Here is a 13288-nt window from a genome sequence, read left to right as displayed (position 1 = left end):
TTGTATGATTATTATATTGCTATATTACTTTAATAAAAATAAGTTTTCAGGTATTATAAACATTAGCTAATGAGTACTGATTGGTATTCTATATATTTTTGTCGTTGTAGTTTATTATAATTTATGGCTGGGACAAAAATGAGATGATAATATCTTTATCACCATTTTATTCCGAACATAGTGTATACAATTGTTATTTTACATATATTATATGTGTATATATATATATATGAATATATATATATATATATATATATATATATATATATATACATATACAAATACATATATATTTCTCTCTATTAAATTCCTCAGTCATAAACTTAAAAAACAGCGTACTGATGGGCGGAAAAGTGAAACTCTGAACTGAATGATAAACATCTGACTAGATAACAACGCAATTTGTGTATATACAATAATGAAGTATCTACGTTATCGATTTAAAAGAACGAGTAAAGAGTAATGCAATATACATATATATATATATATACATAGGACGAGGGGAACAGTCTTTTCCTGGCACAAAATCGAACATATTCTCCAATGATCGCAGTCAGATTGAAGATCTAATTTGTGAAATGTACAAATTTTATTTTATATATATATATATAATACATATAGAGGTATTTGCAATTCCAGAAAGATCCCGCTCGAACGCGTTCCTGGAATAATTATGTCGCACAAAAATCTTCTATTTACGTATGAAACATATATATATATATGTATACATCTTAACACATTTAAGATCGCAATTACAACTTGCAATCCGCACGATTTTTGCCCGAAAGGAAACATCGAGCGTTCCGCCCTCGCGAAAACAGATGGAAAACGATTTTCTTCTTTCCTCCCTTCTTTCCCCTTTGGATGCATAATAGGACTATGCGCACGCGACTTTGACATTAACGCGAAATGCATTCTCAAATGCATCGCGAGCGAGAAATGCAGCGCCGATGCTCGAAGAACGAGATCTCTACGGTATATCAGAATAAAACTTCACGGAGTATCAAAATAATTATTCATGCTGAGTATCGGAGTACTCTTCTGCGAAAGTGGATCGCGCGGTAATTCTCAGAGAGGAATCTCTTGCCTCGAGTTGCTCAACGTTGCAAACGCGACAAATATTACAAATATTACAATTCCCTTTCTCCTTAGGGGTAAGTCCGACGAAATAAAATACGTAAATTAGTGATCATCAGTCGCGACTGAAAGGCCGTTCTAGCGATCGTCAGATTCTAACGCAGCGAAACGCGTCAGGTCGGGGGGGGGGGGGGATGAAGAACTCTTTCTCCCTGGTCGTCCTTAAGCTTAATGTCGGTCCGACCCTGTGTCGGACGTCGTTCTGACGAGCGAAACGCAAAGCCGCGAGCTTCTCCATCGTCAGGCCGCTTGGAAGAGCGGCTGGCATCATCTCGCCGCGCGGCGGCCGCATCGCTTAAATCACATACCGCCGGGTTTCGGAAGATTCGTGTCGTAGGCTCTGATCACGTCCGTCTGGGTCACCGAGCCACCCTCCTCTTGAGAGAACGCGAAACCATCTGCATCGCGCAGCATGCGCAATAACAAAGGTCGCAATTCATTAATCTCTGCCGCAAGAACGTACATTAATTGGACATGCATAGCATCGGGCGTGTCTTCTAATTTGTCTAATTAGCCGCGTCTAGCGATGGGCCTTTGATCATCCTTCTCAAAAGTCCTCGAACAGATCTCTAAATAGTTTCGTTTATGAAACTTCACAAAAAAGATTAAAAAAAAAAAAAATAAATAAAATAAATAAATAAATCAAGATAAGACTATATATTCTCGTATATAAGCAGGAATATTGTAATTATAATTTTCTTAGAAAAATTTTAGTCTTGATTTGATTTGAATTTGCAAGTCGATGCAAGTATAAATAGTCTTGTATATAAATAAGAATATTATAATCTTCACATGGAAGATTTCTAAGTAGATTCTAATATTCTTGCTTATATACGAGAATATTCGTCTTGATTTTGTTGTTCATTCTTGATTTGTTTCTTTCGGATTTTCTAAGCCCGTCGCTAGACATGTTATTTGTAGCAGCCGGAAATTCTCGGGGATTGCTTAAAGTAATTTGAGTATCGAGATTTAATAAAGCGCTATTTATAGCAAAATCAAAAACAGAATTTTTGTTTCTAGTCTCGTATCGTTCCGCTAATTAAAACTGTAGCTGTATGTACAAGGCGTTCCGGAAGTGTCGCGCCGCCGTTTTCGAGATGACAGATACGAAACACGCATGAGAGGACTTGAGAATGAAAGAGGAAGCGCGCGACTTCCGGTACGCCTAGGCGTAAAATGCACGTATCGACCGCTAAAAAGACTATAACTTTCAGCTAGATAAGATGATAAAATATAATGGTGCATGTGCAAAAGTGTGCGGTTAATTATCAAGATTTATCGAAAACACGTAGAATTCGTACGAAATAGTAAACTTGTAAACTTTGAGACAGCACTCGTCGATAAAAACAAAAGCTTACGAACGGACGGACGGACGGACGGACGGACGGAAAGCCGTGAAAAATTAAGCGCGTGCTCGAGTGCTAAAGTAACGAAGGAACGTTGGAATCGTGACCAGTTTACCCCAGTAAGAAAGAAGTTTCGCGAGGGTCACAGAATTTACAGACGTGTGAGCAATCGATTCCGGTAGACCGGTTAGGAGGTGGGACCGGGTGGGATCCCGTAAACGGGTAGTTATTTCTCCGGTATGCGAGTGTCTGTGGAAGAGACAACTTACGTGATAGCTCCACCTCGACATTGACTCTGGAGGCGGCGTTCGAGCGCCTGGTGAAAACACTTTTAACATTTTTCAGCAGCCTCGCCGTCTCGGTCAATCTGCAAAGCCGGGCATTCAGCAATGATTTAAGACAATCTCGGCTGGCCAGGGAGCTCCCTCGTCCATGCGTTACATGGACAAACGGCGAATTACAAGTGTCTGTCTTTTTCAGTGTTCTATCTTTCAATATCATCCCCCTCGGAATAATCTCGGCCAACGGCACAATTTCCAATTGCAAAACGCGAGCAAATTTCGTTTCCCCTTTTTTTCCCTCCCCCACACGAACGACGGATGCAGTAAGTGCGGTGCGATTACCGTGCAGAAATTAAGTAAAATAAGAGAACAAGGTGAAAATCAAACGTGGGAAATCGTGAGAGGTGTCTATTAATTTATTCACAAAGGGAGAGATCGATTACCTTTTAGGTAATGCTCGTTAGGAAATTAATTAAATTAATTGAATAGACATGCGCGTCGGACGTATGCAGTCTAAGCGTGAATAAAATAGTTATAATCTTTGTACATGTGTCTACATCTCGAGACGTCTGCGTGATTGCGGTTTTCAAAATTGCCGTGCTCTGTGCTTGGCCCAGGCGTTACATCGAACGATCATGCGATCTCGTTTAATCGGCGGTGTTCTCGCTTGTTCGTAGTGAAGAGAGAATAAAAAAGAAAAAGTATAATTGGGAGCACTGAGAACTTTTACGTACTACTTCTGGGGAGTACTTACACCTCGCGAGATCGGCGATGGCATGCACAGGCCTGCATGGGATACCACGTAAGAGAACACATCAAAAAAAGACCGTATTAACGAACGACAAATCGTTTACAGTGAGCATTAATATAATGGCTGATATACTGTTAATTCTACACAAGCGCTATCACTTTAAAAAGATCGGGAGAGAAAGTATAATGCTACGTGACTTCAAGTTCCATTTGTCGTACAGGTGGAGGCCTGAATTACAATAATCTAGCTCCATTGAAATATTTTATGTGCAGGTATGTATACAGAATAAAAAAAAAAAAAAAAGAAAATACAGGGACTGATCTTCCGCCTAAAACTACACGCCACGCATCACATGTAAAACGGAAAATGCATATTAAATGACAATGCTGAGGAATAAAACGTGTGTAAATAAAATAAATCTTTAATTTAAAATAACACAGGTAAGGTTATACTGTTAATAACAATCAATGATAACGATAATAATAGAAATTATATATATAGAGATATATGCAGTGGAACCTATCACACCATGATTATTTTTTATATTATAGTAACGCAGATAATTGATTAGGATTATAATGAAAGCTGTGTGAGAAGTTCTACTACATACGTTAAATAAATATCTGAATTAAATAATTATAATAACTATATTATTAAATATTATTATAATTGCGAGTATGATACCAAATATAAAAAAATATAAGAACTGTATATATATTGCGTCAAAGATTTTTTTCATAGATCAAAAGTATTTTAGGATACACAGACGCTGCATGATTAATTTCCAGCGCGTACGTATATGAAAAACTAGAGAGTTGCCATATGAAATACAATGTCGAGTTTTCATTAATATTAATATTGCAACATTAGTATTGAATAATTTATATATCGCGCTAATTCTAATATTGCATTTGAGAGGAATGTATGCGCGAGATATATGTAGTAATCACTCGTGTTAAAATGCTTACTACATTGGCACTCTTGAAAGGCAGGGATATATCGGGATGGACGGATTATTCAGGAACATGAGATTTGTAGTGTTGCGGTTGATGCATGCTCGGAACGGTGCGTGAACCACGAGCCACGTGCTACAAACGAATACACTCTCAGCCTATTGCATCTTCGTCGCGGATAGATCAAGGTCCAATATCGTTTAAACCATCGCTTTGTCGACCTCCTGTCATAATTGTTCATAAGTTAATCTGTTCAATTAGGAGGCAACGATATTGATAGGCATAGTAAAACATTTTTTCTCTTACAAGATGCACTCCGAGAAATAATTAACACGTAAGCGAGCAAATAGATGGCGGTGTTATTTCAAAACAATTGGATAGGTTTCTCGTAATTAGATTAGATTAATATTGTTACATACATGCACTTAAATTTATCAAAAACAAACAGGGGATCTTTGTCCACAATTTTAATCAGACCACTCAGGCAATTCGAGTAAATTTTGAATATTAATAGTACACAATAATGGAGCTAGGACCTAGAAAGCCATGCATACTTTCAATGTAAATCAACAAAACAAAACATACATGGTTAAAATATCCTTCATGCATCAAGTATTAACCCTTTCTTCCAATACACGCGCTTTAATTCTTTCAAAAGTAATGAAACAAATTAATGATAAATCGCTTTGTTTCTCAGACAGTCAAAATTACCAATTATAATAATAAAAAATGTAACCTTTCACCGTGTATTTATAAATTAAATGTTAGGAAGCACCTCTTCTATTATTTGAAATATAATTTCGCATATTTTCTATGTGTTAGTTTTTAACAAAGAAGAATGGAAACACTTACGAGCTTCTATAATCCTGATTGCTGAATATATCACCGGGATCAGACTTTCTAATTTCATTCTCTCGGGCTGTTTCCGTTACAGACTTCCAAATTGTATTCTTTACTCTAACAATAGAAATAATAATATAAGTATAAAGCATATATTGTGCTGGAGCGTTAATAATAGCTGTACTCACGCTTTTATTGTAACATCCAGCAGTAATACTGCTGTAGGTATTAATATAAGTCCCAGCCAAAAAACAGGCGAAGAAAATAACATTCTGTCATTGCCTAACATCACAGCACCGACGTTCAGGAAGGGCCAAACATTGCTGCAAAAAATGTATTAAATGTATTATACGTGATATTAATGTAGGTCAGAAAATTTTCAACGCTATCATGTCAAGAATCTTACCTATATATAAGAATAAATAAGAACCAAAATATAATAGATCCCCATGTCGCCAAGTGGGTGACCCATGTCCATGAGTTTATTATTAAACCCGCCTTTACGCATACCGTCACTACAACATACTGAACACCAACGCGATAGATAATTTCTTTTATAAGAAGCTTCATAAATCTTTCACAGAATTGCACAACATAAATGTTGTATAATACACTTACGGTATAGACAAAGTTTCCTAGTAGAAGATAGCCGCCGTCTCTGCCATTTGCCCAAGCTACATCTTGTTTCAGAGCCATTAGCGGCAACCAATACAATAGCGATGAATGAATTAACGCGTTCACAATCCATACCCAAAATACCTATTTAAACATGTAAATATATTTAGCAACACTTCATTTTTTGTTATATTTCTAATTTTGAGATATTATTTGGATAAAAATATATTTACTTTAATATTGAAGAACGATTTGCCATTATTCTTCGTCGCGTAAAGTCCAGGATGAGCCAAATGAGTTTCCGCGGAACACACTTTATCAAAGAGACCCATAGCTAACGGAGGTGCAGCAGTAAAAACCTATAAAATCCACCAATATTAAGTTAACTTTATTCTTTAATACTGTGTATAAAGTAATACTGTGTTATTATTCTTAATAATTATTCTTAAAACGTACCACATTGTACAATCCTATGGACCATCTTTCGAAAAGGATCTGTCCGGACCAGCCGGAATAGATGGCAAACCATAATTCGATAACATATAGACAAATATTCTTGTAAAACGAGTATAAGATTAATTTACACATTCTGCTATAATTCCAAGAGCCGTGAACGAATAACAGACGTTTTAGGAAACGAAACTGCGCAATAGAATAATCCGAAGCACAGGCTGCTTGAAGACCCTCTACACCAGAGATACCTACAAAAATCAGAATGTTGCGATGTTTCAACAATTAAATATATTCAATAAAAATCAATATGCAAAACTTACCGACGCCAATGTGAGCTTTCTGTATCATCGCCACATCATTCGCGCCATCTCCGATCGCAAGAGTCACTTCTTTCTTGTTACTCGTAATTAAATCCACCACCTGAATAACAAAAAATCGTGATATCGCTATCGATTGAATTTATTATATTTATTATATCAAATTTAATCACTGAACCTACTTCAGCTTTTTGAATCGGTGATACTCTGCAACAGATAACGACTTTGCAAGCGGAACACAATTCCAAAAATTCCATCCTGATGTCGCAAGACAACGCATGGTCCAACGTACTGCCGTCTATAATTAGAGCTACGTCGTTTTGACATTTCAAATCAATTCCAAAGTCAAGGCAACGCTGAATGATGACTTCCCTCGTTTTCTGTGAGACATATTTTATGTTAAGCTGACAATGAGGCTTAAAATTTTCACCTACTTACATCCAAAGAAGCTTCATTGATAATATAAAGTGGCATCCCGTGTGTTATCAGTTTACACGAGTAACCGATATTTATGGCCGTTTCTTGTTTATCTCCAGTCAATACCCAGACGTTAATATCAGCTTGTAAAAGAGCTTGTATCGTTTCCGGGACCTAAGAGGCAAGAAATACGATTACATATTTATTGTTACTCGACGTGTTTAACTTTTTACTTTGTAACTTTTTAATATTCTATACTTGGTCTTGTAATTGATCCTCAATTGCAGTCGCTCCTAATAATGTAAGTTTACTCTCGATAAGATTCGCAGCTTGTTCCAACATACTATCACGGTTTCTTAGATTAATTGACGCTTTATGGTATGATTCGCTCCACCACTGTGAAGAATCATCAAAAGTTCGAATAATTCATTAACATCGTTCTTTTAAAATAAAATAAAATAAAATACATACTTGATAAACATTTTCAGGTATTTCCGCGGAGGCAAAACAAAGCGTTCGCAATCCGTCAGTGGCAAAAGTCTCCAAATGCTCGAGAGTCGTTTCACGAAAATCATACACATGTTCCAGGTCAAGATCGCTCGTTTCTAAAGAAGTCAATCTTTCATAGATAACTGAATCCGCGCCTTTACAAAATATTTTAATCTTTCCTTCGGGTGTCTTCACGACTACCGACATACGCTTCCTGGCCGAAGTGAATTCTATGACGTTCAGAATTTCGTAGCGTAGCGTTTCACCAAGAGCGACGATTTCCACATAAGTGGGCGTTCGCGTATCGAACACGTAGTTAAATTTACGTGCCCCGTCCACCAACGCTCTTTCATCTAGAAGGAAGAACGTAATATAATTCGTTGAATATCATATCGACAAAAATATTCGCAAGCGATTTTTACCCGGAGATGCAGCATGATAGATTAAGGAATCATCTAGTTTTTCGGGAATAACCGTGTGGCAAACTGACAGCATAATCATAAACTCATGAAGTACAGCCGCATGCTTCGCTTTCTTCTTATCAGCGGGATTCGTAGAATCCCGCACGGATCTTCCATCGATGATATCTCTAATCAACTCGCAACTACTGTCACTTGTACTTTCGTCCCCATTTGAAGGATTTGGCAAACTATAAAACATTTGCAGAAAATAAATATTCAAATTATCAATTTCTATACTAGAAATAACTGTCGGCATAGGACTTACTCGTACAGTCTTCCACCGACCGAACACCGCTGGAATTCCATGACGTTCTTCGTGAGTGTGCCGGTTTTATCCGTGAATACATATTTCACTATCCCGAGTTCCTCGTTCAGATTACTCGTGCGAGCCATCGCTGGAGTGTCCGTCTCCGGATGATACATCTCTATGTCCATATTAATAAACGTGGCCTGAACAAATCTCACTACCTCGAGTGTCACTTGCAAGGATATAGGTATTAGATTGTTGAAGAGGATAATAAATGTCAGCAGATTGAAAGCGAAGTTCTTAGTCATTTCCTCTGTAATGAAAAGAAAGGTGAGATTCAAGGTATAACGGTGGCATAAAGAGAGTCCGGCACGTGCCGCGTATATATTTACCTTGTAAACCCAAGTACCAGAGGCCGTCTTTGTTGGCGTTCGTCCACACGACGTTAAATATCGCGGAAAGAATGCACAACAGAAGAAGTATGAAAAATAGCATCAGTATCTGCGTGTTGATCAACCGATCCAGGGTGGATCGTTTCAATGGCGCTGTCGCGGTATTATTCTGCATGAGTTTCGTGTCGTGTCCCGTGTATATCACTACACCGAACACCCACCGTGTGTTCCGCAACATCGCGCCACGGAGTACCAATTGATCGGGCCCTAAAGCTACGCTCCTGTGGAAGAACAATGCCGCCTGTGACGCAATGATGCATTAAACTATCACACAATATGAAAATGTCGAAATTTTAACAAATGTCAAAACATTTTCATTTATAACAATGATGTTTAAGAGACACCCAAAGCTTTGCAACATGACTGATACAAGAAAAAAAGCAATCCAAATAAGAGGATTGAACTTTTAAGAAGAAAGAACAGTCTTGCTGAAATATTTAAAAAATTTGGGACAGATCTAAAAATATTTTTAAAAAACAGAAATAAAAATTTTCTTGAGTCATCAAAATAAATCATATACAAATTGATTGCTAAAATATAAAAAAATTTCTGTATAGTAATTTTATTTGTATCTGGCTAAATTTAGATACTTCAGTCATTCTTTCCATTCGTCAATATCGGAATCAAATAACGGCGAAGTGACGCAAGGAAGGCGTGCAGTGAGGAGAAAACGTACTTGATTGCATTTAGCACATGTACGTTTGCGTAGGTGTTCTTACTGTTTATTGGTCTCCCGTAGGACTCCGTGGAACTCATATAAATGCCTGTTGGGCGGCTCGCACTGGATATTCGCGCGGAAATTCATCAACTCCGCGGTATCCAAGAGATTGGCAGTGTCAGGATGGGCCTGTCGGATCTTCAGATTCGTCTCGCCGTCCAGGTTGGCGGTCTCTATGAAGGACATACCCTGCGGCTCCGACGATGACAACAAGATCAAGTCAGCGGGAAAGAAAGTGTTGTTGTGAACCTATGCATTATTATATTAAAGCATAAATGCATTATTATATTATTATATTAAAGAGAGCGATTCTAGCGGGGAGATGTAACCGATGATTAATTATTATCGCATCAATGATCTGGACGAAAATAGGGATCAACCTTAACCACATCCCCGACGGCTACGGCGCGCCACTGTATCCACTGCCAGCGCCCATCCCTCAGCACCTCCACCTCCCTCATATTTATCTCATCGTCCGCTCTGTGCCTTTTCTAAAAATTAAGTCCCTTTTATACCGTCACGTCAAAGAGAATGCAAGATAATTAAAGACTAATCCTATGAATATACTTACTACGTCCTCGACTATCTCTTTTAAAGCGGACACGCTGAGGATGAAAATCAGTGGAACCAATGTTGTCCAGCGTCCTGTCGGAGACACGTCTGGTATTTGCTAAATTTAAATCAGAAATGTTAAACATGTCAAATACTTTCGAAATTCAAAGAAAATATATAAAATAGATTTTTTTTATTTTATTTGCGAATAAAAATATTAAAAGAACTTCAGCAGTGTTGACTGCTGTTCGTTATATTCGTAATATTTTCGCATGAACTCTACCTGCATGAGTGCGATGAATAGGAAGAAACAGTTGCTGTAGCGACGGAATTGTTCGAAAAGGAACAGTGGTATGAACGATAAAAACGAGTATTTTGCGGTAGTAATGTGATTGTTTTTGTATTTTGCGGGCTGATGAGGGGCATTGACGAAAATGACTCTCTCCTCGCCGTCATTATATTGTGTGGGTGGTTGATCATCGCCCTGTGAGCCACCATTTTCCGCCCTTACTGGACCAACTACAATACATAAAATCCATCCCATTTTTTACGTATTCATATTTTTATTTAATGCCTAAATACAAAATCTTTGATTTTGGGGTAAGTCCCTATTAATAGATCTTCTCTTTTGATTAAGTTTCAATATATAATAAAGATTAATTCTTCGTATAACATCATATAACTTTAATATTACACAAACTCACTTATTGCTTAAGTCTCAATGATTTAATTAACGTTCACCATTTATCGATAATTTTTCCTCATTAGCTGAGATAAATTCGATTATAAAAGATTAAGCGTTTCGGCTTGAAATGAAATCCAATTACATTAAGGCTCGATTTATCTTCTCCGATAAACGATTCTTCTTCGTGGAACGAGATTTATATTTATATTTCTCCGCTCTAGATTTATATTTCTCCGCTCGTCAGATACAGAAATACACCCCCGGCCGAGGGAAAGGTTAACGCAAGGAATAAAGTCACGCTACTTTATCAAAGATTCCGATCGTAAAAACGTTATTATGCCCAAGAAAATGACATTCGTATCGTGCCTCGCGTATTTCTTCTATAGCCTCCCGCCCGTGCAACGTGCCGCCCACGAGCGGTGAACTGACAGTTGTACCGTGACATGAACGATACGCAGCAAACGACAGCTATTAAAGTACCATACGTGACTCGCTAAACTTGAAAGATAAATAATACGGTCGTAGATATCGCCGGAGTATTCCTGGCGGTGCGCATTTACGCGAGAGGCCACGCTTTGTTACTATGCATGCATAATCCGCGTCTATTAAGACGCAATAGACCAACTTTTCCATGTGTATAGCAATATCTCATTTTTTTTTTTTTTTTCGATATTACATAAGCAACAGAGAATTAAATGGTAATTAAATGGTAATTAAATCCAATTTCTTCTGATTTTATTGACGTAAATATATTTTGATTTTACTAACGAAAATAGAAGTCATTTTTATATATTTAAATTTGATTATCATGATTAGTGGTAATAATAATAATTTATTGCGCATGAGATTAATTGATATGTATTTAATCAAAATTAAAATAAGTATAGCGTTATAACACATATTTTTATTCTCTATGAGAAATTTAGATTTTTGCAATTTCAGAATATATGGCTACGACAATGGGAAAGGTAAGGCGGTTGTGAGAGAAAAGAGAGATAAGTTTAGTATTTCCGAGTTCTCGTAATTCAACGAGAATTTTTATAATTTACAGTTCAACGGATAAAAAAATTATGAGGCTAGATGAGACATCAATTAATTAATTATAAATTAATTAATAATATACATTATTATTATGTTAGTTATTATACATAAAACAAATTATAATACGCCATAATGCGTATTATTGTCGTAATATTAATTATCACGTATCTATAAGTTCATTTTTCACGGTTAAAATAAGGAATGACAAGCTTTTTTTAAAAAAAGACTCGCGAACACCAGCTATTAATGGCACCGCGAGGTGACGCGTGTCAGGGTATTAAATTATGAAAAACCTTGACGCGCGCGAAACCTTGTCAGCGCCTCTTAAAACGTAGAAAGTCCTCTTCCCATCGTTAAATTGTCAAGCGCGATAAATTATTACGAATTCCATCCGAATGGAAATCAATCATAAATGATCGTTTGCATAATTCCGCATAATGACAGGCGATCCCGCGGAATATCTTGTCTTCACTATTTTAAACCCGATCGACTCCCGTGTCTACTCCAGGAATGACTTACGGGTTTGGGCATGCAGGTAAAGGTGCACCCGGGACCTGAGTTCGTTGAACCACTGCACCAGCTTTGTGGCCGCGACTTCCATGATCTGCACCGTGTCCTGTCGTCGCCAGATCTCTCTCTCTCTCTCTCTCTCTCTCTCTCTCTCTCTCTCTCTCTCTCTCTCTCTCTCTCTCCTCGTGCTCTCTCTAACTCTTTCTCTCACGTACGTATATCCCACGCACGATTTTTCTCACATGTCGGCGCGCGTGCTACGCCCTTGCCGGTTCATGCTCGCGGGTACGGAGTCCGGGTCCGCCGCCGCGGTCTACGCGATACGCGGCACACGACAGCGCGACGTAATCTCACGCGTGCAGCATCCGGAACGGGGGCCGTGCCGGAGCGGCCGGACCGGAGCAGCGGCGTCGCCGCATCCAGGGTGGCGGGGACGAGCGACGAGCGGACGACACGGGAACACAGCTCACGGGAGCTGCCGTTGAATCGCCTGCGAAAGCTCCCGATGAATAATTCTCCCCCTTTAATTGCATCGATCGCCGTGCCGCGCAACGACGTCGGTGCGCACCGCGTTCGCTTCTATTCCGGGAGGGAGGTGGAGGAGGGAACGGAAGCCCGACGCCCGCCGTCGCTGCCGACGCGCCTCCACCCGTCGCGGTGACTTTGAGGTTATGCCGTTCGCCGAGACGGCGTCCCGTCCGCGCGAGGTGGAGTAACGGATTTCCCTCCCCTTTCCCGCGGATAACAGCTGGTTTTTGTTGCGACGCGCGATTAATCACGCCATCGGGAATCGGGAACAAACGCGCAGCGAACGCACTCGCATCTCCGCGCATCGATGAGGAAAATCCGCATCGATGCGCCGCATCACGCCAACGACGACTACGACGCCTCGACGACGTTTCTGTCACGTGCTCGCAGCGCTACGCAGCTGCTATGTGTTATACAGAGTGTTCGTGTATCTCGCCGATTCCCTTAGGATTCACAATCCGCGCGCGATGATTGATTATTTATTATAATTAATTG

The 13288-nt window shown here is 38.9% G+C and overlaps 1 protein-coding gene across 8 annotated transcripts in view; it reads right to left on the bottom strand.

The window, feature by feature from the left end:
• Positions 1-152: 152 nt before the first annotated feature.
• The window catches only part of LOC105422832 (ATPase phospholipid transporting 8A1), a 30612-nt gene continuing 17476 nt past the window's right edge, over positions 153-13288 (bottom strand). Inside the window, exons 2-22 of one of the 8 annotated variants that reach the window (XM_089075442.1) lie at positions 12275-12755; positions 10313-10548; positions 10049-10147; positions 9858-9968; positions 9479-9726; positions 8700-8980; positions 8326-8620; positions 8022-8248; positions 7582-7952; positions 7369-7506; positions 7132-7284; positions 6876-7073; positions 6697-6796; positions 6380-6624; positions 6157-6282; positions 5927-6067; positions 5715-5833; positions 5497-5631; positions 5321-5425; positions 2753-2850; positions 153-1583 (exon numbers count right to left, since the gene is read on the bottom strand). In XM_089075442.1, coding sequence (XP_088931568.1) covers positions 1438-1583; positions 2753-2850; positions 5321-5425; positions 5497-5631; positions 5715-5833; positions 5927-6067; positions 6157-6282; positions 6380-6624; positions 6697-6796; positions 6876-7073; positions 7132-7284; positions 7369-7506; positions 7582-7952; positions 8022-8248; positions 8326-8620; positions 8700-8980; positions 9479-9726; positions 9858-9968; positions 10049-10147; positions 10313-10548; positions 12275-12356 — 3654 coding nt within the window. In that variant the 5' untranslated portion in view covers positions 12357-12755 and the 3' untranslated portion in view covers positions 153-1437. Of the gene's footprint in view, positions 1584-2752; positions 2851-3518; positions 3551-3920; positions 4718-5320; positions 5426-5496; positions 5632-5714; positions 5834-5926; positions 6068-6156; positions 6283-6379; positions 6625-6696; positions 6797-6875; positions 7074-7131; positions 7285-7368; positions 7507-7581; positions 7953-8021; positions 8249-8325; positions 8621-8699; positions 8981-9478; positions 9727-9857; positions 9969-10048; positions 10148-10312; positions 10549-12274; positions 12756-13288 lie in introns of those variants that run through there. The other 7 variants (XM_089075401.1, XM_011632365.2, XM_011632363.2 and 4 more) reach the window with 7 other exon arrangements.

The sequence above is a fragment of the Pogonomyrmex barbatus genome, unplaced genomic scaffold (genome assembly GCF_055798465.1).
Source record: "Pogonomyrmex barbatus isolate J1 unplaced genomic scaffold, ASM5579846v1 scaffold1, whole genome shotgun sequence".
Classification (NCBI taxonomy): domain Eukaryota; kingdom Metazoa; phylum Arthropoda; class Insecta; order Hymenoptera; family Formicidae; genus Pogonomyrmex; species Pogonomyrmex barbatus.
The sequence above is the reverse complement of the archived record's forward strand: the minus strand, read 5'-3'. Positions and strand labels throughout refer to the sequence as shown.